The 26242-nt window shown below is 42.4% G+C and overlaps 1 protein-coding gene across 5 annotated transcripts; it reads left to right on the plus strand.

Moving 5' to 3' along the window:
* si:dkeyp-72h1.1 (uncharacterized protein LOC799956 homolog) lies at positions 1–25288 on the plus strand. 5 transcript variants are annotated; one of them, XM_010887571.5, is made up of 5 exons: positions 1–470; positions 9925–10030; positions 11616–11778; positions 11946–12042; positions 24879–25288. In XM_010887571.5, exons 2-4 carry the CDS (start codon positions 9944–9946, stop codon positions 11999–12001), a joined length of 306 nt encoding a protein of 101 aa, XP_010885873.1. In that variant the 5' UTR covers positions 1–470; positions 9925–9943; the 3' UTR covers positions 12002–12042; positions 24879–25288. The 5 variants fall into 5 exon arrangements, with proteins under 5 accessions (XP_010885873.1, XP_010885868.1, XP_010885871.1 ...); XM_010887566.5 differs by lacking the exon at positions 24879–25288 and adding an exon at positions 5153–5252 and having other exon boundaries at positions 11946–15365; XM_010887569.5 differs by lacking the exon at positions 24879–25288 and adding an exon at positions 14807–15365 and having other exon boundaries at positions 2–470.
* Positions 25289–26242: the final 954 nt, after the last annotated feature.

The following is a 26242-nucleotide window of genomic DNA, read 5'->3' on the forward strand; positions in this document are numbered from 1 at the left end:
AAACCAAAGGACTACACGCGTTTATTCCACTGCATAAATACAGGGAGAATAGGGATAATGCACTTCTGGTTTGTGCAATGGACAGAATTTTGTAAAAGGTTACTAAACCAATTGTATATAGTCTTATGATCCATCTCCTCTTTCTACAGTATATCCCCCTCCTCTCTCTTACCATCTCTCCCTCTTACAGAAGAGACAAGCTGTAATACCAACCCCACGCGCACACATCGTTCACGCAGACGCTCCTGTTCTCCAGTGACCTCAAGCAGAAGCTGTTGCGGCGGCTGCAAAGTAAAATCCGAACTTCGCGCTGAACACAGCAAGCAGCGAGCTCCTAGAGAAACAATCAAGCTATTGTTGTTGCGCCTGCATAAACTCGGCGAAGGGCGACGACAGCTCCAGACCTTATCGGAGTAGCATACATCTGGAATAAAACAGGACCATAACATAACATCAACGTTATTTCAAAGGTAAGAGCTGGTCGGTTTCTTCTCCTGAATGGTATGTTCAACCATGCGTATTTTCAGCAACATCCTCTAGCAGAATCACAAGTTTGAGGTGCGTGCCCTTTTAAGCACTTTAACACTGCTCGGCTGGAAGTATGAGTTCGAAAAGCCATTTACGGAAGCGAATATTTTAGGAGATACAAAAATGCGTGTAGAACACACGTTAAAAATCTTCTAGGCTAAAAAAATATGTTGAGAAAATAATGTATTTTCATTAAGATAAGATTGTTTTCATTTACATTGTTTTCTGTAATTCATAAGAAGTCAGCCATATGCAGATCCTTAAATAACCACATTCATACATTTAACGTACGACACATGTAAAGGCACATTGCACTATAGTTTGGAACACAGTTGTCCGTGGGCTTTGAATTTGTACAACCAAGCCGGCGATGAAACTGACTCGTGACCCTTCGGGCAATAGTTTTCCGTGATTATGTAATGTACCGTGCCATTACTTTAAAAGCTACGGTCTGTCGTAAGATTTATACGATTGAACGTGTTAATGACAGTTTCACAATAATTTTACGTAAAAAAAAAATAAGACAACTAATTTGCATGGATTTGAATTGCAGCCAACAATGAATTGGTCCGTCTTTGCTCGCACGCACCCTGCAGGCGAGTTGCAGTAGGCGCATACTGTACACCCAATTAGGCCTATTAACTTATCTGTCAATCAGATTCCAATGATATATTTTTAATTATACTCGTGAAAATAATTTCCGAAGTATAATTAGGACAAATGTGGAATTTGCACTTGGTTTTAGGCAATACTAAAATATCCCCCTCATGTAACCTTAATTTACAGTTTCTGCCATTCCTATTGAGACAAGAGACAAACTGTGGATAATATTATGTGCATTTGATAAGTCAGGCCCTGGGTCCTGTCCAGCATTCATTAAAGGCCACTCCGGTTTGTAATGCTGTGGACTGGGCTACATCTGTCATTTCCATACATTTGAATATGGTTTTCCCTATTCCCGGGAGCTGGTAAACTGGCCAGCCTCAATAATAATTCTGGAGAAAGTAATTTTTTTCACCTCTAGTTTACCTGCAGTTGTGTATTGTTGGAGCAAAGGAGAAATGAACTGCATCAAAAGCTTCCTCATACCAGAAATGTTTTAACTAGACGTTGCCTCTGTAAAATAATTTTAAAAAATCTATCAGGGGTAATCTGCAAAATCATGTTCACAGTGTCTGAAAGGCTGTGTCATTCACACATACACACTCTCTCACACAAAGACAAATGCACACACACACACACACACAAACAAAGCAAAAACATACATTTTACTGCAAGTAAAATGCTGGACATGTGTAACTGTATTTAGCAAATAGACAAAATTCTGATTTAAAAAAATAAGCTCACACGCACACATTGAAAATATAGAAGTTTTTTCTATTGCTCACATCTACATTATTAAACATTTAACTGTAAAAAGATTAGGTGACCCCCTAAAACCCCTGGCTATGAGTTTGCATAATACACACACACACAGGTTTTCTATACTTGCGTGGAGCAGAAACCCAGAAGTCCATGTCCCCTAATCCCTATCCTAACCCTAATGTTAACCTAACCCAAATAACATAACTATTGTCTCTAAACTTAATCTAGCCCCGACGCCTAACCCCAAACCTAACCCGTAACGCCTAAACCTAAACGTAATCCCCATTTTAACACTAGTCTCAATTGTACGTCTCAGCCGCAACCTAACCCCTAAGCAGGAAATGCAATATTTCTTAGTGAGGACCAGACAAAAAACCCCTTTGTGAACCGATGTGTCAGGTTTAACTATCTTTGTGGGGACACCGGTCACATGGTGCATATAGGCCTGAATCACACACACACACACACACAAAGGTTACTCCATCTGCCAAAACTTTGATGAAAGGGTCCCTCCGGCCTTCCTGATGATGACAGTAACACGGTGCGTTTCAAGCTAGGGTCTTTCATTTCTGTTTAAACGGCACAAAAAACACGTGTTGCGACCCTTTGATCTTCCACTCAAATTGTTTTTGTTTGTTCCACGCATGCGTCACGGACGGGGAGTGTGCGCGCTAAGGGCTCTGGTGCCAGTGAAGTGTGGTTGAATTATACTCTTATCACAACAATAAGAGCGCATAATAAGCACCATGGGCGGTCTACATTGCCAGGGCGAAAAACAAGTCTCTTTTTTGTCTTTTATTATGGAGGTGCTGTATGTATAATTAAAAGATCAGTCTGGCACAGATTTTCAAAGTGGGAGAAGCGATTGAATGAGCCAATTAGAGGCCAGGATCAGTATGGCTATGAGCCAGTTAGAAACCACAATGAGTTTAGAAATGGACCAGTTACAATCCAGGATGAGTTTGGAAATGGGCCAGTAAGAATCCAGGATGAGAATGGCCATGGGCAAATATAACACTGGGATGAGTATGACACGACAGCATATAGGGACAAGGCGGGTGTTTTGGCCCTCGTTCTAGGACTGGCTCTCCACTCACCAGTCAAGACATTTTCCCCCTCCGGATGAAAGCTTGATTGGCACGTGGTTGTCACATCTGGTCATCACAATTTTAAGTGGCACAGTTTTGATCCTTGGCAGAGATATTGGAGTTCACCGAATTGGAATGTTGGGCCAGCGTCACACTGGAATCTTGATAAAGGTGCGTCATAAGGGTAATTGAGTCATTCTGAGAGCGGTTCGTCCTGGAATAGCGAAGCTTTAGCTGCTTGAAGTGAGACTGGAGGGCCAGTAGGGGGGCTGTATACAGGCTTAACTAGCAGCTGTCCTGAGTAACGTGTGCTGTACATAAATGAGCAACCACTTGAATTGTGTTTCTCTCAGACTCCGTCGCTGTCAAGGGCTCTGCTGCGTCTCGAAACACACGTCAGAAACAGCGTCCTTAAGTTATAATACCACACACGCACACATTCATGCCCTCTTTTTAAATACACCAATAATTTCCATTAAAAAAAAGTATTGTTCTTTTTCTTACCTCCCCTGTAGATGCCTTCCTACCTCCCCAGCACTCTAGTAGAACCTCTTTGATCGCAGCTAACAATAATCTTTATTCATATATATATATATATTTATTTATTTATTTATATATATTTATTTATTTATATATTTATTTATTTATTTATTTATATATATATATATTTATTTATTTTTTGGGACCGAGCCAAACAGTAGGCACATCCTCACACTATTAACACCCACATGTATACTGGAGTGTGGCTCTTACTTTCATAAAAGGCATCTTGATTATTGACCGCCCACTATGTCTCCGTGGCAACAGCTGGGGGGGGGTATTAAAATCAGGAGATTAGTCACCCCAATGCCCCCCCAACCCCACACACACACACACCATCAGGACTAGTGATGGCTCATGGTTTGGGGAGGCTTGTTGGGAGGTCAGGCTGATGTCCAGAGTGGCTGATTAATTTCTTGTTTTCACGTTAGCCTGTTTGGGGCCAGGCTAGCTAACATGAGCACTGAGCATCGTCAGCTGTGCCAGGGCTGCCCCGCGCTCTCAAATGTTTGGCTGAGGAAATGCGCGGTCACGCCGGCGTCTCCTCAGGTTTCCTGTGTCAGGAATTGAGGCGTTCCCTGGGAGCTTTGGATGGGAGCATCTGATTATTAACAGGACTGTGGATGGATTGATTACCACTTCGGACATCAGTCTGGTCAGGGGTGGGGAAAGGTAAACGCACACTTTAGTTCCAGCCCGGCACACCTGATTGAGTTATTCGTGGGCTAAAATGGAAGATGGTAATTTCAATTTGGTGATTTTGATGTGCTTGATATGGATGTGTGTGAAGCTTTTCTATGCCACTTCTCCTGTCTACCTGGCACTCAACGTCATAGACCTACCAACCACTCATCTGATTGAAATGTCTACATTTTGTGTAATTCACCTGAAGAGCTGGATGATGCTTGTTGACACCATGTTCACAAGGATGAATATTTACAGTTGGAGACTTATTAGATGTTTGAATCTTTGAAAGGTCTAAAAAAAAGGGACTACACAATATGCTCTCTAGTTATTACATGTGCAGCTTTTTTTTAATAAGATATCTTTCCCTGCTCTCATGTGGGGTTCATCAACCAATGGTTGTTTGCCATGGCAGAGGCTGGGTCATTGACTGACAGATTGGTTTAGTGTATCATGACCTGGCTAGCTCAGGGCAGTCATTTTGGCCTGAGGGTCACACTGGGATTTCACAAAGGCAGTGTAGAGTATTTGGGACACAGGTTACTTCGTCAAAAGTTACTTGTGTTCTAGAAAATTGCCATCTGTGTGAAAACACAGAGATCCCTTCAAGCGCTTCAGAAAACGTGATGTGGCATACTAGTGATCTATCTACGGGAGGTTTGAGGAATGTAACTGTTTGTGGCCAAACCCTTCATCTCAGTATAACAGAAGTCCAGGGAATTTGCAAGAAAATATAGTAGAACCATGTTCTTACTCGAATTACTGTGTCATGCCTCTTCAGTTACTTAAACTTTAGTCTGATGATAACTCTTTTTTTTATGTGCCAACAGGTTCACTTCTTCCCTCTGCTGTGTTTCGAAATGATTATCTTTTTCTCTTGACTGGTCAGGTTCTTTAGAAAACAGGGAGTCAGTTGATCGGCTACCTGACATCTTCAATTGTCCTAGTGATTTGCAGTTCCAAGGCTCTTCTTTCTCATGACCTGGTGACCCGGAATTAATTCAACAGCAGGGGCAACACACTCCACGTACTAGACCAGCTGTCGAGGTCCGAACACATTCATGCACTAAGAATTTTTTTAAGATCGATAAATTGTTCATTAATTTTGATCACGTCGTGATGCAAATCTGACTAATAAGTAACTTTTCCCAATCACAAGTGACTTATTATCTATTACGAAACCTTAGCTAGCCTCTCCAAAATACTTCTGTTTCATATAAGCCTATGCCATCTGAATAGACATACTCAACAATCCTTGCTCAATCTCAAAGCAGGAGCCCTTTCCTAAACCGTTGAACGTTTCATCATAATCGTAATCATGTAGGCGAACATGCAGCAAAACATATTACTTTTGCGTACAGACAAGAGAAGCTCCAAAATGCGTAAAATACAAAACAAGTGAGTCAATAGAATACAGAAATACGTTTTTTTCTCATCAGTATTCATATGCATCCACCTGGAGAATCGCAAGAGGGGAAATCCAGTCTTCCGCATTTAGTGGATATAAAAAGTCTACACACCCGTTAAAATGCCAGGTTCTTGTGATGTAAAAGAATGAGACAAAGATAAATCATGTCAGAACTTTTCCCACCTATAATGTGACCTATAACGGGAACAATTCAATTAAAAAACAAACTGAAATCTTTGAGGGGAATTATAAAAAAAAAAAATTTACTCACAAAAACCTGGTTGCATAAGTGTGCACACCCTTAAACCAATACTTTGTTGAAGCACCTTTTGATTTTATTACAGCACTGTCTTTTTGGATAGGGGTCAATTAGCATGGCACATTGTGACGTGGCAATATTTGCCCACGCTTCTTTGCAAAAGCGCTCCAAATCTGTCAGATTGCGAGGACATCTCCTGTGCACAGACCTCTTCAGATCATCCCACAGATGTTCAATTGGATTCAGGTCTGGGTTCTGGTTGGGCCATTCCGAAACGTTAATCTTCTTCTGGTGAAGCCATGCTTTTGTGGATTTGGATGTGTGCTTTGGGTCATTGTCGTGCTGTAAGGTGAACTTTCTCTTCATCTTCAGCTTTCTAACACACCTGAAAGTTTTGTGCCAAAATTGCCTGGTATTTGGAACTGTTCATAATTTCCTCCACTCTGACAAAGGCCCTGGTTCCAGCTGAAAATAGCCCCAAAGCATGATGCTGCCACCACCATGGACTTGATGTTTGTTTTTGCAATCTTCTACCGGGCTTGGAAGTTTTTCTTTGTAAGAAAAGGCTTCCGTTTTGCCACCTTACCCCTTAGCCCATTCATATGAAGAATACAGGAGATTGTTGTCACATGTAGCACACAGTTAGTAATTCCTGCAGTTCTTTTAATGTTGCTGTTGGCCTCTTGGAAGCCTCTCTGACCAGTTTTCTTCTCGTATTTTCATACATTTTGGAGGGACCTCCAGTTCTTGGTAATGTCTCTGTTTTCTACGCTTGATGATGACTGTCTTCACTGTGTTCCATGGTATATCTAATGCTTTGGAAATTATTTTGTACCCTTCTCCAGCTGAACTTTATTTGTGATTAATCAGAGTCACTTTAAATGATGGCAGGTGTGTAATGACTTCAATTTAACATGAATTTGAATGTGATTGGTTAATTCTGAACACAGCCACATCCCCAGTTATGAGAAGTGTGCACACTTATGCAACCAGGTTATTGTAAGGTTTTTATTTTTCAATTTCCCCCTCGAAGATTTCAGTTTGTATTTAAATTGAATTGTATACATTTTAGGTCACATTAAAAGTGGGAAAGGTTCTGACATGATTTATCTTTGTCTCATTCTTTTACATCCCACACTGGGGTGTTTAGACATTTTTATCCACTGAACACATAAAACTGAAATGCACCATGACTAAACATTTCCTTGGCACATGATTATCTTACGCACAATAAATTGTAGGAACAATAAACAAAATAACTATATATTAATAAGAAATGCTTAATAAGCCTACTCTGCTAGATAAAGGAAAAATATCCAAACCATTTGAGGGATGATTGTGAGTAATGCCATGTTAAGTTACCCCTGAGCTAGCTGATAAGTAAGGTAGCCGAGATGTAATAAGATCTCTCAGGGATCAGCAATGTCTGAGCTGAGGAATGCATTTAAAAAAAACAAAAAAACATTTCAATCATGGATTAAATGCTTAAACACATGCATGAACAGACACATTAATACCATTGCTTCTTCTTTTTGGTTCCTGACTGAAACTGGAAGTCATAACAGAACAGTTTCCTTATTGTCATTAAAGCAAACCACTTCCTTTTTATGCTCAACTTGTCAAACCTGAATTCCTCATCTTCCCAGCAGTTGTTGCTCACTTGTTCCTGATGTCAGCCAAAGTAGGGTGAAGATCTACCGTAACAATGACCTTGGGTCAGTAATGCATTTCGTCCCTTTCCATTTTACTGAAATCATATTTGTTGTTACAAAACCAGGAGTGTGTAAAGAATGGTTAGGACGCAGAACATACAACACGACTCGATTCCAGTGAGAATGACTGATCTATAACTCACAGGTTGTCCAGAAAGCTACATATTGTGCATTTATTCTACATATTTTTAAGCTTAGGATTAGCGGAGGGGAAGCTGATCTGTACCTCGGGTAAAGTCAGACCTGGAGTGAGTCAGACATTATGCTCCAACTCACACTGTCATCTTCTCTATAAAAAGAATGCTAATTTGAATGAACATTTTTCTTGCCATAAGTAGAGCAGCGAAGACCATAGCCCAGACTCAGCTGAAAAAGATTAAGTCTAGTCTACATAATTTAAACACGAGGTTGGTTTTCAGGACACACCAAAAATAGAAATGGTGTTGTTTGGCTTGGGACTGGCTGCCCGTTAAGTATGCCTCCACCTGCTGATATAGAATGCTTCCAAAACCTCAGGTAATATTCTTGATGCTCTCTTTTATAAGAATAATTATATTTGCCTTTTAAGGTCACATTCTAGTCATTTCGCAGATGCTCTTATCCTGAGCAACTAACAGGAGCAGTTAGGGTTAAGTGCCTTGTTCAAGGATATGTCAGCTGATGTAGGATACATAATGCAGCAGACATTCTCTGAGGTAAATATGGTTTCCATAACCTTTTGCAAATGCTCTTGCCATTCGCTGACATTTCCTGTGAGAGCATTTTGCACGTGCTCAAGCTGAATCAGGCCCTGCAGCAATCATGGGCAAATCAGAGATGAAATTACAAGTGTACTTAATGTCGAAGGTACAGTATGCCCAATTTCCATTAATTGCGGGCCCTTAGGTCTTTGCTAGCATAGGCTCAGATCAACCCCCATGATGAGTTGGTAAGACAGCACAAGCTGTCTGGGAATAAAGACTGAAGTTAGGAGGGCTTGGATGCTACTAGGCCACAAACTCAGCACGGAATTCACGTTCTGCATTTAATCAATGAAACAAGCGTGAAAGTCTAATGAACAAATCCCTTGTATCGTTTAAGAGGAAATAGACATTTAATTTAGGAGGTCTTTTACATGTGTCAAGGCTCGATATCAGCACTTGTATGTGTGATATCATAAGGCATGCCTGTTAATTTTTTTGTGTAAATTGCATTAAAAATAATGTGTTGCATTATGGGTTTCCACTTCCCCCATTGATGCTGCAGCATTGCACACTTGCTGATTTTTACTCCCTCTGCTTTGGGACACATCAAAATGTCAGCGGTGCCAATCAATGTGTAAGTAGAAGGCAGAGGATTGGGAATAGGTCCATTTGGGATTTAGCAAAACTCATTACAGGTGTTCGTGTCCGCTGGTTTTTGGTAATACATTTTTTTTCTCTTCCTATTAACATGTAGACCATCAGGTGACTTAAATAAGTTCAAGGGAGGGCAAAATCCCACAAACACCTAGGAGTTCAAACACCACTGGACTAGATCTATGGATGTCTGGTTTGGAACAGGGCCAGACATACTGACTCGTTACTGTATCTATGGATGTCTGGTTTGGAACAGGGCCAGACATACTGACTCGTTACTGTATCTATGGATGTCTGGTTTGGAACAGGGCCAGACATACCGACTCGTTACTGTATCAGGGGATGTCTGGTTTGGAACAGGGCCAGACATACCGACTCGTTACTGTATCTATGGATGTCTGGTTTGGAACAGGGCCAGACATACCGACTCGTTACTGTATCTATGGATGTCTGGTTTGGAACAGGGCCAGACATACTGACTCGTTACTGTATCTATGGATGTCTGGTTTGGAACAGGGCCAGACATACTGACTCGTTACTGTATCTATGAATGTCTGGTTTGGAACAGGGCCAGACATACTGACTCGTTACTGTATCTATGGATGTCTGGTTTGGAACAGGGCCAGACATACTGACTCGTTACTGTATCTGTGGATGTCTGGTTTGGAACAGGGCCAGACATACCGACTCGTTACTGTATCTATGGATGTCTGGTTTGGAACAGGGCCAGACATACCGACTCGTTACTGTATCTATGGATGTCTGGTTTGGAACAGGGCCAGACATACCGACTCGTTACTGTATCTATGGATGTCTGGTTTGGAACAGGGCCAGACATACTGACTTGTTACTGTATCTATGGATGTCTGGTTTGGAACAGGGCCAGACATACTGACTTGTTACTGTATCTATGGATGTCTGGTTTGGAACAGGGCCAGACATACTGACTCGTTACTTTACTGAGAACATTTCATCCTTTCCCCTTCTTTTGGCTTGGCTGTAGAAGAGACCTGACTGACGAGATGACAGAAGTGTTGAACACCTGCGATTCGACGGTGGCGGACTTCGGCGTTGGAGGCGCCTCCGGAGACGAGGGTATATCCATTCAGGTGGGACTGAATCACAAAAAAACATGTAAAACAAAGGGACGCACTCCCAGATACACAAACAATATACAGTTTGAGGCAACAGCGCAACATATTTTACAAGAACATTTACACATTTAGGAACGGTTGCGGAGCACACTAGATATGCACGCACACCCACACAAATATCTCTTAGATATCTCTCTTCACTGTTCTCCTTCCCTGTAGACCTATGACAAGTGCAAATGTACCTCCATTGCTCTGAGCTGACAGCAGGGCTATTTTCTGACTGCACCTCAATCACAGCACACCCACCCCCCACCCCCTTGAGCCCATCAGATTTCTGCTCACTGTAAGAGAGTTTGGACCTACAAGGTCGTGTTTGTGCAAAGCGTAGCTCTGCAATATTGCACGTTAATCAGTATTTTGTTTTTTCATTAAGCCTTTTTTACATTTGCAGTCGTCACAAAGTGCTTATACTGATACCCTAACATCAAAGGTTTCACCAAACACCTACCTGTTTAGTTTGATGACCCTATCAAAATCCTTAGGCATTTTTTTAGGGGGCAACCATCATAAAAAATATTATTTTAAGAGGCAAGCGGACTCTCACTCTCTTGTTTGTATGGATGTTTCAAGGCTTTTATTGAGAGTGGCAATCATACAGGGACAGATGTAAAGGAGACGGAATGGTGGAGAAAGGTGGAGGCGGGTATTGAACCCTGGTCTCCGCTGAGAGCTGCAAATGTACATGTTGCCTGGAGAGTTCCCACGGCACCGCTCATCATCGCAGGTTCTGACCTAAACTTCATACAGAACCTTCTGGTCCCAGTGTCTTGTGAACCAATCAGTTCACAGCCCTCAAACACTGCTCACTGCTCTCCAAAGGACTCTGGAGTGAACAAAGTGTGCGTCACCAATTTGAGAAGGACGTGTGCATGTGGGGCCGTTTTGGACTGGGCTCCTCATCTAAAGCCAATGAAAGAACTAATGTAAAAGATGGCAGCCAATTCAAGGGGTAGGCTGTTCCTGTCTCAGCCAATCAGCTTTCACCTATGCAGATGCGGGAGTGTCCCCTTGCTGCCCCTGCCCCCCCTTCAGGGCAGTGGTGTTTTGGAAGTAACCCAGCAGAAATGACTCACGTCCCATTGTGGAGCTCTTCGGAGACCTGAGCTCCACCTTGTTACCTCAGGCTTCCATTTCAACGCAGAGCCCAATCAGGGAGTGACAAGAGTGGAAAACACGTGTGGCATTTGCATTGCTGATTGTCTAGCGACAAGTCTTGCGGTCTCGTTCTGAAATGCGCTCTGAAGGCCCTCGGGACAGACTGCTCGGGAAACCACACACTGTTGGATGCCAAGTTGTATGAAGACAAATCTGACCACAGATTCCACGATTCAGTCTGATCCTACTCAATGTCACGAACAGAATGTTCCTAACCAGTTTTGGGGGGGACCACCCCATTCAGTGTTTAATTCACATGCTCAACTCAGTATCCACTCAGTGTTTTAATTCATTGTTCAGTTTGGTTTCAATTTAATTCCATTCACCCCAAGATCACCTGGTTACCAAAGTTTGATCCCTGTGTTTTTGGTGATCTTGTTTCCAGATCTTTCCAGACTCCCACGAGCGGATCCCCAAGCTGTCCAAGCGGCTTCCGTCAATCGTGGTGGAGCCAACCGAGAGTGGCGAGGTGGAGAGTGGCGAGCTCCGCTGGCCCCCTGATGACCTCACCTCCCCTAATGACAACCCTGGACAGTCCCAGGCAGTAGGTGAGAACCAGTCAAACCCATTTAAAGAGAGAGGATTTGAGAACCAGGCGGCAATTTGTACTGCAAATTACCTTCATTGTTTCCAAGAGAAAACATAATATTAAAAAAACAGAACTTTTGAATTGTTTGAAGCCTGAAAGCTGTGTGTGTGTGTGTGTTGATGGCAGGCAAGGATCTTTCAGCAGAGGAAGAGCAAGTTGACAGAATAATGGGAGGAGTTTAAGACTGGCTCTTGCAGTGCTGGCGCCATTCCAGCCATTCACTGTGAGTGTCTCTATGAAGGACAGCAGCAAGGAGGAGGGTCTTCAGGCAGGGCCCCACCCTTAATCAACTACAGTAGAACCGCCGCCATGTCGGTAGACTTCCACACCACTTGGTGGGGTTGTGCCCTGTGCGATTGTCTTAAATACAGGGGTTGCAAAATATTGGTAACCTTCCCAAAATTGGTAAGCATTTGTGATCACAGGAAATCCGAAATCCTGAGGATTTGGGGGAAATGAGGGAATGTAAGGAAAGTTCCCGGAATTTTGCAACCCTACTTGAATAGCTCATACGTGCCAAACTCTAGTGGGTAGCTTGCTACTGTAGATTAATTTGTTGCTTGTTTTACTTTTTTAGGTTTCACAACAACATTTTTATGCACACACACCTTTCAGAGTTTGTTTATCTGTGATATCTAGATATAGTTAATAAACATTTCTGTAAATAAAATGTTAATGTATCAGGCTGCCTTAGACCAAAGTCTACAACACTGTTCTATGATCAATACAATATGTACACTGTAGATAGTGACTCTCTAATCTAGTTAACAGCCCTGTACACCTCCACCTGTTACAACAAGAAATCAAAGTAGGCTTTTTGCCACTGATCAACACAAAAAAAAGTAATTGAACAAGAAAATTTAGAAATTGTTGTAAATTATTGACAAATACAAAACAGAAAAGAATGCTTTGATTAGATAAGTATTCACCACCTGGTAATATTTGGTATAGGCACCTTTAGCAGCTATGACACCCTTGGATATATTTGGGTAAGTCTCTACCAGCTTTGCACATCTGGACACCCATTTTTCTTAGCAAAATTGTTCAAGTTGGATGGACATTTTTGGTGAAGAGCAACACTCTTTATACATATGTCCACTCTAGGACATTAATCTTTTTGTTTTTAAGCCACTACGGTGTATACATTTGAAATCATTGTCCTACCAGAAGATTAACCTTCTACCAGGTCTCTTGTAGATGTCAGCAGGTTTTCTTTCCACAGGTTCTCTTCTCTGTACTTTGCGGCATACATTTTGGCCTCTGTCATCACAAGTATTCCTGATACAGACATGCATCCCCACAGCATGATGCTGCCACCACCATTCTCCACGGAATTGTGTTCTCAGGATGGTGTGCGGTGTTAGGCTTGCGCCAAACAAAGCTCTTAGCGTAGAGGCCATAATATATTCTTCCACCTGGTCTCAGAGCCTCCCATATGCCTTCTGGCAAACTCTATCCAAGATTTGATGATGATTTGATGAGTTTTCTTTTTCAACAATGGCTTTTTTTTTTTACCATTCTCCAATGCAGGTCATTTTTGTGATGTACCCAGGCTGTTGTTGCAGTATGCACAGTGTCTCCCAGCTCAGCCGTGGAAGACAGTAACTCTTTTAGAGTTGCCATTGGCTCTTGGTGTCATCCCTGACTAGTTCCCATCTCGCCCAGATACTGTTTTTATCTTACCCCTAAATTGTGCTTTTAAAGAACTTCATTCTGGATATGCTTTGAATGTTCTTTGTCTTCACAATTTATTTTAATACCGTACTAAACAACTGTGGTACCTCCAAGAGACAGTTATTTTTAATTTGACTTCTAAAGACAACTGGTTGCACCACAGCTGATTTGTGTCACAGGAGAGGGGGTAAATATATTTCTGTTTAATATTTTGTAAGTAATTTAGAAATATTTGGCGTTTACATTTTTTACTTTGACTTTTGTGAATTTCAGTGGCAAAAACTCCCAATTAAATGCATTTAGATTTTGTGGTCACGTCCACGGGGGGTGAATACTTCTGAGAGCCACTGTATATAGATAAATCGTGAGTTTTGGAGGTGACAATAAGAATGCGGCTTACTGTATTGCTCTCAGTTATGTTTTGTGCTCAAATGCTTATTAGTATCTATACTGTATGTTAGCAGTAGTACCCTATTATAATGTAATTTTTTTCTTTCATAGAATAAGCTTTGAAGCATCATTATGGTTGATGACGCAGCACAAGCATTTTCAATGTAGGATTTTTTGAGAAGACAACTCTCCCCTCACCCGAAATGTTTTTATTTTTGCCCAATTTCATAGCGCACCTGTGGTTGTGATTCTTCATTATACTATTTTAGTTAGGAGTTTCAGATATTTTAGTTCAAGTGAAATAATTCACATCCTTCTACCCAAAAAAAACTTGTTAATGTCCTGGATGCTTTTGGAAAACTGTAACTTAACCGTTCCTCTGTAAATTAATTGCTTCATATGCATAACGTATATACTAAAGCACTTTAGAAATTCCCCAGAAGTGACCTGTTCCTTAATTGCTTTCTCATTCAAATGGAATATGTTCAAACCTTTTGAAACGGTTGTCATCAACAGTCTTGAATCACATGAGAATGTGCAGGATACTGACCAATGACAGCATGGTTGCTCAAGCACAAGTAAGTTCCGTCTGTGTAGCGGAACATCAAGCTAGGACCAAAAAGGCTCCGCTTATGCCAACTAACTACACCGTTATGAAACAAGGCAGTGGTCATTAGAAACACATCGAATGCCCAAAACCTGTAACAATACGTTTTTATTAGCTGTAGCTGGATGGTTGACATCATAAAAAAACATTTAATTTTGTGTTTTCCGTTTCATCATAAATAACAATAATAATAATAATAATACAGTTGTTCTCAAAAGTACTCACCTCCCTTGGACTTCTCCACATTTTACTATGTTACAGTGTGAAATCGCAAATTAATTTCATTAACCTTCTAATTAAATCTATTTGATTTCAGGTGGTTAAACGATGAAATGTCCACGGCTGGGTGAACACTTTCGAGAGCTACTGTGTAACTGTGGGTTTAGGAAAGTCATATTCAATGTTTGTGTGTAGCTGCTGCTGCACATAAAGTAACTGCGGTATACAGTAGATGCCTTCTTCCCCACTGCGTAGAGTAGCTATAATGCATCTTAACTGAACCGTGAAACAGTAATAACACTATTGTTACAAGTTGAAATAATAACAACATTGTAGTGTTTATATGACTCAGTGTGTACAATACAATAATCTATGTTGCCATTTCTATGTCATTGAGGTGACGATAATTGGTTTCTTATTGTAGAAAAATACGACTGTTGGTGTACAGAACGTGAACACGTCATTGGCCTCTGTACTCTATTAAAATACATGTTTGTTCATTACTTTTAATCTTGATTGAAACGTGTCATGAATCTAGTTTGGCCTATTTACGAAGTTAATCTGCTGTTGTGGACCTTAAGGCCAATGTCAATATATTCAATGTGGATATTGTACGTAGGACACCTAGCAATTTATAATAAATGCCTAAGAAAATACCTTTTGTTTCCTGCCTGTTGGTTGATTAAGTGTTTCTGCAAACGGACTTTGAGGCTACGTAATTCAAAATGGCAGAACTACACAGAGAATACGCTGGCGTGCGTCCAGCGAGGGCCAGCGTTGAGGTTCAGAAAGCACACAGTCCTCGGTGTCGTCGTGCAGAGTCTGTGACGGCTTGGGGTGTTGTTGCTGCCGGGGGCAGAGGCTGTCGTGCTCGTGTGTGATTCGGCTTGGACTCGCCGCACAGCAGCTGCCACTGTGCTCACATTATCTTCCTGCGACTGCCAGCTCTGCCCACTCGTGCGGAAAAAGCCTGGTCGTGCCCATAGCCCCCTCACGCTGGCACAGCGGCTTTCACCAGGCACTTAACAGCCCACCTTTATTGTCCACCTCCAGCTGGAGACGTAAGAGGTTGTTTTTTTCCCCCTTAGAAGTATTAGACAGCTAATATCTATTCTGCACCACAGCCTTTTCTGTGATAGCACAGGGTGCGCCGATGTGTTTCAAGATCCCGAAATCTCCCTCTAGGACCCCCCCATGCCACGCTGGGCCAACCTTTTTTACAACTGACCTCTTCATTCTGAGGGGTATTTTCGGGGCATCTGTGGGAAGAAGGCCAAGAGATATAATCCTCACTGACAGATAGGGATCCTCATATACTACAGAACAGATATTTCGGACCGCAGTGACGCCATTTTGGACCACGGTGACCCCATTTTGGACCACAGTGACACCATTTTGACCCGACATTGATTGAGTCATTCTCTTGCGAAAAATATGTCTCCCCTCCAGGTAGTGAATTCATTAGAGTCCTGGAGGAAGATGGACATGATGTTGAAGAGTCTGTATTTAAGTGGCTGTCTGGGGTAAACAGAAGTGTAGCAGTGCAGTGTGAGATTTGCTCCGGGCTAAACTCAAGCAACACCCAGCCAGTAACATCCAACTATTTGTCCAATTATAATTATTAACATACAAGAAGCATGAATCTCCTGTCCTCTGGAGCCAAAGGCATGAGACTTGCAACATCCACAAGAGATGTTGCCACAAAAGTAATATTGTTAACCCAGAGCAAAATTATTTCATAATTGGTCAGCTGCTTGATTTAGCGCTAATCCCATACAGGATTTTCCTCCCACTTTCCAAATTTCTTCATATCTAATTATCGCAACAACAAGGCGTCCGTGCGTTCTCCCCTTTCCCCACAGTGCTCTTCCAAACAGGAAGTCACGTAGGTCAACGCATGGGAAGACACGCCCACTCTCTTGATGACCTCATCTCGACAGACAGCCGAACCGACAGAGGGAGTCGATGCAGCTCAGTGAGACCACACAAACCCTGTGGACAACGACCGGGACCAAGAACCACTAGAACAAGGAGCAGAACTGAACCAAGGAGTGCCACCTGTTGACCCATAACACCAGATCCACAGCTGCTTCGTAGCCCACGCGTCCCATTCCATTGCCTCAGATTACTTGGTACCGGTTATGCTTCCTGATTGAAAGACTAACAGCCATGCACTTCTCCAAGGATCCATGATAGTTATGCCACCACACACACACACACACACCTTGTGTCCGGTCAGGTTGCCTCCAGCTTGTCACGGGCTTCAGCCGCGTCTCCTTTCCTGCCCCGTAAAGCCTCAGCATTTTACGCAAAAACACGTCTGTGATGTTAGCATTAAGCCTGATGTTTTTTTTTTTAACATTGCTGGTTGGTGGTAAAGCTCCACCATGTTGGCGTGTAGTGTAGTTATGTAAGAGTGGCTCTTGCTAGTGGCCTATTGCGGCTTGGCTGGGTGCCTTACAGCCAGAGAGAGTGGGTTTTCAGATGAGAAAAAAAAAAAACGCTTTCCTCTCCCTCCTCCTCCACCTACACTGATTCAACAAGGGCATTACGGTTCACGGTGGATTGCTGCAGGCCGGCAGTGCGTTCTGTGGGACATCAGTGCCGGCTCTAGCTTTTTGGGGGCCCTAAGCTAGATTTCAGTTGGGGCCCCCTCTCCCATATCAGTCGGGGGCTACCTAGCAGTCGGAGGCCCCCTAGCAGTCAGGGGCCCTAAGCAACCGCTTATAGTGCTTATGCCTGGAGCTGGCCCTGGACAGTATGATCTCACTCAGTCCAGTTGAGTCTAAATGGAGAATCAGCATTAAGACCTTAATAAGAGACTTAATGTGCACACTATCTTCCGTATCAGCGCACTCTTCCACCTAAAGTGAGTTATTGTTATTTATGCCCATGGCGTCACAAGGCCGACTGGGCAGGGGTCAGTTTGCACCGGCCATGTGGGACTCCCATCGTTGGCCGGCATGGCACACCCTGGGATATGAACTTGCGGGTGGAGCAGTGGGTCAGTGAACCCGAAAAGGTCACTGAATTGAATCCATGAAGCGACAAGATGAGCAGTCTGTTGTAGTTGTGACCCATTTAACCTGTCTTACAAATGACTACAATTTTAAATATTACTGTCTAAGTCTAGAGGAGAATTACCATTGCAAAAACCACAATAACAACATTGTAGAGTTTATATGTGCTTCCATATCGGGTCAGGCGATAAATGTCTGAATCATAGCATGTTTAAGCTAAACCAATGGGCTAACCGTTAGCAATACTACAGTGTTGAGACAATTCTTGGTGATTACACCTACTACTCGAAATGGGCAGCTTCGCATTTCACACTCTCAAATAAGGTTGGATATATTACAAGGGGAGGCAGCGGGTTACGAAAAACATGAATACGACAGGAAGGCAAAGCTAGTTCAATTACCTCACTGACAATACGTTACGTTTCACTTATATCTCAGTATCATTGAATTCCAGTGTCTGTTCGGCAATGAGTGAATTATAGAATAGACATTGAAATAGTACGCGGATACGAGGCCAGCCAGGTGTCATACATCACTCCATCCGTCAGAGAGCTGTTATAACAAACCGTGTGTTCCCTTCCAATCAGTTGTTCAGTAAGAATGGAGAAATCAGATCGCGGCACAAGCCAACCAAGCGGATATTGACGCAGGCGGCCCATGGCAGCCATCCCAGTGGAAACCAACTTGGTGCAACAGGGTACACAGTCACCCCGGGGTTTAATGCAAAAATAACGGAGGCCTCCTCTGGCCGACTGCTCGCCGCGAGCTTCGGCGGGAGTCGTGACATCCAGGCGATAAACACTCACCAGCGTGCAAGGTGAAGCCCAGATGGCAGCAGCGCAAATGTCTGCCACGGTCAAAACAAGGCGTCGTGTCGGCCACCTCTACACACTCCTCCTCTCTCATCTGGCCGCAGACCTGCTCGTAGTAGCAACCACACGTCTCGCGCCCACAAATACAGCTGCGTAGGTTGAGCTTGGCGGCTTTCCTCGCCTGTTGAAAGTGTGCCTCAATATTGCTATTGCATGTAGGAAATTCTAAAGCCAAAATTAAGACAAATTACTTGAATGCATTTTTAAGGACCCTCACACACATGATAGCTTTAGTTTACAAAACCTCAATTTAATTATAGGCACAGTGTTCTGTTTCACATAAAGTGATTAGTTACATAAATAATAACAGTCACACAACATATTTAATTTAATAATTACTTCACAAGTTTAATTTATTTGACTCCTTGACTTCAGAAGGTTGTAGCTCAGCTGCCACTGAATGTCATAAAGACAAGCTAAAGAAATAGTTTCAGGCTTAAATCATTTTGGGTTTACTGGTCGTTTTAAATTTAAGTTGGGAGCTCTTGCATAGGAATGTGTTCAGTCTTGTTCAGCATGGAAAATATGAATCTATCTGCATGGTCTCAGGTGTATTGGGGGAATAAGGAAGTCCCGAAGGAATAACCACCAGCTATATAAGGTAAGAAGGTACTCAGATTGTCTTATTACACCTTGGAAATTTTTCACACATACCACAATTTTGTTCAGGTCTCCATTTTAATGACACTGAGATTAACATGTGTAACTAAAGGTTAAATAGAGACATAATTAACATGTCTTCTCAGTGGCAGATCTGACTACGCTAGCTACACTGGAAATTGCACCACCAGTCTATGTGATAGTTCTCAAGCCTGATCTGGCAACCCTAATTCATCTGCTACAGTGGGGAGAACAAGTATTTGATACACTGCCGATTTTGCAGGTTTTCTTACTTACAAAGCATGTAGAGGTCTGTCATTTTTATCATAAGTACACTTCAACTGTGAGAGATGGAATCTAAAACAAAAGTCCAGAAAATCACATTGTATAATTTTAAATAATTTATTAGCATTTAATTGCATGACATAAGTATTTGATCACCTACCAACCAGTAAGAATTCCAGCTCTCACAGACCTATTTTTCTTTAAAAAGCCCTCCTGTTCTCCACTCATTACCTGTATTATCTGCACCTGTTTGAACTCCTTACCTGTATAAAAGACACCTGTCCACACACTCAATCAAACAGACTCCAACCTCTCCACAATGGCCAAGACCAGAGAGCTGTGTAAGAACATCAGGGATAAAATTGTAGACCTGCACAAGGCTGGGATGGGCTACAGGACAATAGGCAAGCAACTTGGTGAGAAGGCAACAACTGTTGGCGCAATTATTAGAAAAAGTTCAAGATGACGGTCAATCTCCCTAGGTCTGGAGCTCCATGCAAGATCTCACCTCGTGGGGCATCAATGATCATGAGGATGGTGAGGGATCAGCCCAGAACTACACGGCAGGACCTGGTCAATGACCTGAAGAGAGCTGGGACCACAGTCTCAAAGAAAACCATTAGTAACACACTTCGCCGTCATGGATTAAAATCCTGCAGCACACGCAAGGTCCCCCTGCTCAAGCCAGCGCATGTCCAGGCCCATCTGAAGTTTGCCAATGACCATCTGGATGATCCAGAGGAGGAATGGGAGAAGGTCATGTGGTCTGATGAGACAAAAATAGAGCTTTTTGGTCTAAACTCCACTCTCCGTGTTTGGAGGAAGAAGAAGAATGAGTACAACCCCAAGAACACCATCCCAACCTTGAAGCATGGAGGTGGAAACATCACTCTTTGGGGATGCTTTTCTGCAGTATGACTGCACCGTATTGAGGGGAGGATGGATGGGGCCATGTATTGTGAGATCTTGGCCAACAACCTCCTTCCCTCAGTAAGAGCATTGAAGATGGCTGGGCCATGGCTGGGTCTTCCAGCATGACAACGACCCGAAACACACAGCCAGGGCAACTAAGGAGTGGCTCCGTAAGAAGCATCTCAAGGTCCTGGAGTGGCCTAGCCAGTCTCCAGACCTGAACCCAATAGAAAATCTTTGGAGGGAGCTGAAAGTCCATATTGCCCAGCGACAGCCCAGAAACCTGAAGGATCTGGAGAAGGTCTGTATGGAGAAGTGGGCCAAAATTCCTGCTGCAGTGTGTGCAAACCTGGTCAAGAACTACAGGAAACGTATGATTTCTGTAATTGCAAACAAAGGTTTCTGTACCAAATATTAAGTTCTGCTCTTCTTATGGATCAAATACTTATGTCATGCAATAAAATGCAAATTAATTATTTAAAAATCAAACTGTGATTTTCTGGATTTTTGTTTTAGATTCTGTCACTTACAGTTGAAGAGTACCTATGATAAAAATTACAGACTTCTACATGCTTTGTAATTGGGAAAACCTGCAAAATCGGCAGTGTATCAAATACTTGTTCTCCCCACTGTAGGTGCGTGTCACAAATCCAACCCCGCCACACATACAATGCATTACTTTGGTCTGATTAAATGCAGTGAACTACAAAGGGCGGCATTTGGGAATGTCCCTACTTAACATGTGAGGTTGGGAAACGGGCTGAATACTTTACCTCAAGGCCCCTGTGATTGGTCCCTGTGATTGGTCTCGTGACTAAATCCCACCCTTCAGTCTTTGGCGGGGGACTCCCCTACGCGCCACTTTGAGACCATTTTCTTAGGCTAGTTTACAGGATTACAAATGCTGGGTGATGATGGTAAAATGGTCCTGAGAATCACACAGACTGAAGCAGTGAGGATGAGAGAGGGAGGGGGGGGGGGGGGAGAAAGGGAGAGAGACATTTGACCTGAAAAAATACCTGGGAATCTGCATGAACAGCAACCATGGGAAAATCCTTTACAGTCTTATGAACAGCAGACTCCAAGAACTCCCCAGTGGAAACAATATCATGAGCAAATATCAAATTGTCTTCTTACTAAAATCCCACATGAAAGGCTGTATACATGCTGCTCACGCTAACTGATAAACAAGAAAAACCAAAGTAAAATTCTTTTGAATAATATTTCTATAAGGGTCTGATGTCTAAATTAAAGAGATATTTCAGTTTTTAGCATGTTAGATTAATTTCCCACTTACTTTTAGGGTTGCGCTGTCATCTAGAGAGTTGACTTGAGCAACATTTCATTTCTGTGATATATTTGGCTGTCAGGTTGCAGGCATGTGCCATGTACTGATTGACTAAAAAGCAAAATATCCCTTAAATGAAAAGTGACATTAGGGAAACATATACAATGTTTTAAAATCTGGGCCAAGGATGACAACGATACAGTTTTAGCCCACTCTTTTCAACATTTACATGAATTGGCATGAATACCAGAAAAGTCTGCAGTCTGTTTGTTGCGATCTTGTGCCATCAACCTCAACTTCTTGAAACTAGTTCTACTCCATGTTTTATTGCAACCCTCTAATCTTAGACTTAATCTTGGATCTGGTACATGAAGTGGGTGCAAACATTGAAAATGCAGAAAGGAAAACCAGCAGGCTATGGACGTTGTAGGTTCCAGAGCAAACAAATAATTACACCTACCCTGGCTTATAAATACCCCCTATTCATCAAAGTCCACAGAAAAAAGAAAAAAAAAAGAATTTTGCACCCACTTAAACGAAATCCACTCTCAAACCTTCCATAACAAATCCCTCATCTACAGAGAAATAAATCGCTCTTGAGCCACTAGGTTTTAGGACAATGTTCACAAACCCAGACAAACCCAACAGAGCCCCTGGAGATAAATATATTGACACACAACCAAATAATGAGAAAAGAAAACAAATACTATGTGACACACTAGAAACAATCGACTTCAAAACAAAACAAAGTGGCAGAATACCAGACTACTGGATTATGTACAGACTCAGAGAGCATGGCCTTGCAATTGAGAGAAGGAGCCATAGGCAGTCCTGGCCTTTCAGAGAACAGGCTGCGCACACTGCCCACAAAATGGGGTGGAAACCGAGCTGCACGTGCCAACATCTTGACATATATTTCCCTCAGATCGTACAGACCCACAAAGACTTTGAAATCTAATTCTGATGACCTCCAGTATTTGTTAAAATGACCCCTTACCACGAGAAATGGGAATCCTGTGGAACACAAACAACATTGTGAACCCAACCAATATTAATCTCTTTATTTTCGCTTGTCATTCTTACCTACAACTATGTTCTCATGTTCACAACACTGCGCATATTGCTTATAACAATCTAAATAGCGTTAACCTTTGTAAACCGTTTTCGATTTTAGAATATTCTTGTATTTTCTCATGATTTTCACTTTTCCTGTTTATTATGTCTTTCTTTTTTCCACTTGCTTTGGCAATGTAAACAAATGTTTCCCAGGCTGGTAAACCCCTAAAAATAAACTGAATTTAAATTGATATAGAGAGAGAGGGGAATATGGAGACAACCAAAGGGAGGGAGAAGGGGAAATACTGTTGCATTCGCAGGCTGTTTATAAATGTTTTAAAATAGACTGCGGCTATACACTTTAAAGGTGCTGGAGTGTGAAATCACAATACGCCCTGTTTTTCTTTCCAATCCACTGCCTGTCTCTCCTGTCAGACTCTTCTAAAACTACCATAAAAGCCCAGTAGAAACAGGCCTGTCCATAACCAACCATACAGTGTCTTCTTGTGTATTGTTAGGGTTGTTGCACACAGAGGCAATTGTAGACCTTGTGATCACATGGCATTCAGATTCGATCGCGAGCACGCCTCACATGCTTTGTTTTGCTGTGCCTACCACATAACATTTAACCTAATTTATCTTCCATGAACACCGCAACAACTTCCTGGTTGGGAACTCTCTCGCCACATCAACCAATCGTAACCGTTATTGGTTTGAGAAACTGACTGAGAAATTGGTTGAGACCAGTGGTATGTACAGTCAATCTTGGATGGCTGACGATGTTGGGACATTGGGATGCCTTAATGCAATTGGTCATTGAGTGGCTTTAATGCTATTGGCCATTGAGATGCTGTAACGCAATTGGTCATTGAGATGCTTTCATTTTATATGCCATTGAGACGCTTTAATGCTATTGCTTTCTAAATCTTTTTTTTTTTACAATGGATGAGAAGCACCAAAATGGCTGCAATGTTTCTTCAATGCGGTGCACCATCTCTGTCATGTAGTGTGTTGTGTATATACATTATTAGATGAGACCCATTGTTTGGATTGAAAATAGCTATGGTAGTGTTGTTGATTAATGAATGCACTCTAACTGTAGTCAGGCCCGGTTCGAGGCAAAAGCAACAGAAGCGGTTGATTAGGGCCCCCGACTTCTAGGGACTAATAGAATTAGTTTAATTTATATAAAGTACTAGTACTTTCTAAGTGTGTCCCCCAATTTTCATGTGAATGAAAAGCTCTTTATTGATAAAGCGTGCCGTTGGTTTGAAATAACAGTATTCTTCTGCATTCACAGCATTTGGGCATTTTGAGAATGTTTGTATTTTTATTGAACAGATATTTGTTACGTAGCATTGCGTTTTGGCCTCCGCAACACTCGAAAGAAACAGCACGTTCCATTCATAATCAATGAGACCCAAAGAGCAGAACCCAACATGTGAGTTTGTCACAGGAGGTCTAAAGATAGATAATCAAAGGCAGTTTGAAGGGCAAGTCCAATGGGACTTGTATAAACATCACTGAGCAGTGGCCATTTTGGGTCAGCATGTGGGCGAGAGAAACAAAGCAGTTTCAACAGTGTTGGGTGCCACATGGCAACAAGTAAACACATACATGTACAGTCATTCATCCAAAATGTGTTGAAGATAAACCGGGAGAACCAAGAAACTCTTCTACTCGCAATTCTTACACGTGACACCAAAGATTAGCAAAAAATGAGCGCAGTCCCATAGCCAAGAAATGCCTATGCAGACACAAACAAGCGACCTTATTCTAGTTGCTTATTCACAGGTGCTTTATTCTAACCTCCCCACCCATTTACGCTATGAGCATATGTCCTTTCACACCTGTGCTGGAAGCTCCCCTCTTGCGGTGTGTGTGCAACCCGCTGGGACTAGAACACGCACACACAGAGTCAAAGTTCACCCAGGTCTCCTGCCAGGCTGCCAGCTGTCTCACAGAGGAAGTGGCTGATATTTGCAGTGGAAATGTCAGACCCGATGATTTCCAGCTGAGCACCGACCCAGAATGGCCAGAGTGTGCCGGTAGTTTATGGAGGGAGTTAGGGCCCACTGATGGCTTCACGTGTTTTTTTGGAAATTGATTAACTGATATCTTTTTGTCCCCTTTCAGACAGTAACTCGGTACAAGCTGTACCACCCAACACCAAAGCAGAAGGCCTAGAGTTGCATTGCTTGGCTGCAGATCCACTGATGTCCGGGAAGATATGTTTCCCTCTGTGATGGGAAGGGCATATTGGTTACGTAGCGGGCTAGTGTCAAATGAATAGCGATGGGGTATCACCTCGTCTGTTGATACAGCCAACCCAAGACGTATTGGCATTTTAATGAAATTGAGCGAAAGTGATTGCAGAAAATAAACAAAAAATGTGAGTCATATTTTAGGCACAAACGTAATACTGTAGAAATGTTTTGGAGAGAGAGAGAAAAAAAATTAAGAAAGAAATCGCACTACTTGTGTTTGTATCTTGTGTTTTGTTTTGTATCTGTTTGAGAAATGACAGCGTTTTAATAAAGATACGGCTCCCCCAATGGGTTCAGCCCAAAATATGACTCATCGTTTGCGTTCTGCATTTTTTCCATCCACTTTTGCTCGTTTTCATGAAAGTTGCCAACTCTTGAGTGACCGTCGGAGCCGTCACATTGTCCGTTTCTGAACTGGCACGAGCTGGACTGTCTGTCTCCAGTGGAAATGTCTGAGCACTAAAAACACTGGCAGCATCTGTAATCAATGTGCAAATGACCACATCCACCTCACTTAATTGCCCTCAAACTGCACAAGCCTCCCTGAAGTATTAATTTGGGTTATTTCGTGAACCTGGGTAACTTGATTTAGGTGACCGGAGCACTTCCAGGCTGAAGAGCTGGAATGAGCGCATGCATAGTAGCCAAAAGGTCACGAAAGCCATCTACCAGCCTCAGTGCACAGACCCAACGCAGTGATTCTACTGAAACAGACCCAACGCAGTGATTCTACTGAAACAGACCCAACGCAGTGATTCTACTGAAACAGACCCAACGCAGTGATTCTGCTGAAACCACTTTTAAACATGCCCTTAAGAAATGTCTTTACGAAACCGTGAGGCATCTGTAAAAATCAGCTGTCATTCTTAAGACCAGTTTTGTCCCAGTGTTTTAAAATAACTCTAAAAGTATTTGTGAGGTAATAACTCTAAAAGTATTCCAGCACACAGTGAATATGGGGCTAACTGTCAGCTTAAATGTGTGGATATTTCAGCCATTTTGGATCAGCCTTCCAGAAATGACACATTTGGTGCCCAGATTTAAGGAGAATGAAAGACATTTGGACAGTTGGCTTCACAGCTGTCTGTTATTAGGCAGTCTTGTTTATTCACAAATCTCACATCGACCATCTCGGGAGATTTTAACCCTGCAGGCCTCAAATAGGTTCTTCAAGCAAAAGCTTGGTTAAAGGTTCAACAATACCTGATCAAATCCTTGACCATGTTTAAAGGG

The sequence above is a fragment of the Esox lucius genome, chromosome 23 (genome assembly GCF_011004845.1).
Source record: "Esox lucius isolate fEsoLuc1 chromosome 23, fEsoLuc1.pri, whole genome shotgun sequence".
Taxonomy (NCBI): Eukaryota; Metazoa; Chordata; class Actinopteri; order Esociformes; family Esocidae; genus Esox; species Esox lucius.

What these genes read in the sequence shown, in the direction of transcription:
- si:dkeyp-72h1.1 (XM_010887571.5), top strand. Translation starts at nt 9,944, where the DNA reads ATGACAGAAGTGTTGAACACCTGCGATTCGACGGTGGCGGACTTCGGC. An exon ending in ACGAGGGTATATCCATTCAG is followed by an intron (nt 10,031 to 11,615) that starts GTGGGACTGAAT and finishes TCTTGTTTCCAG; the next exon opens with ATCTTTCCAGACTCCCACGA. An exon ending in TGGACAGTCCCAGGCAGTAG is followed by an intron (nt 11,779 to 11,945) that starts GTGAGAACCAGT and finishes TGTTGATGGCAG; the next exon opens with GCAAGGATCTTTCAGCAGAG.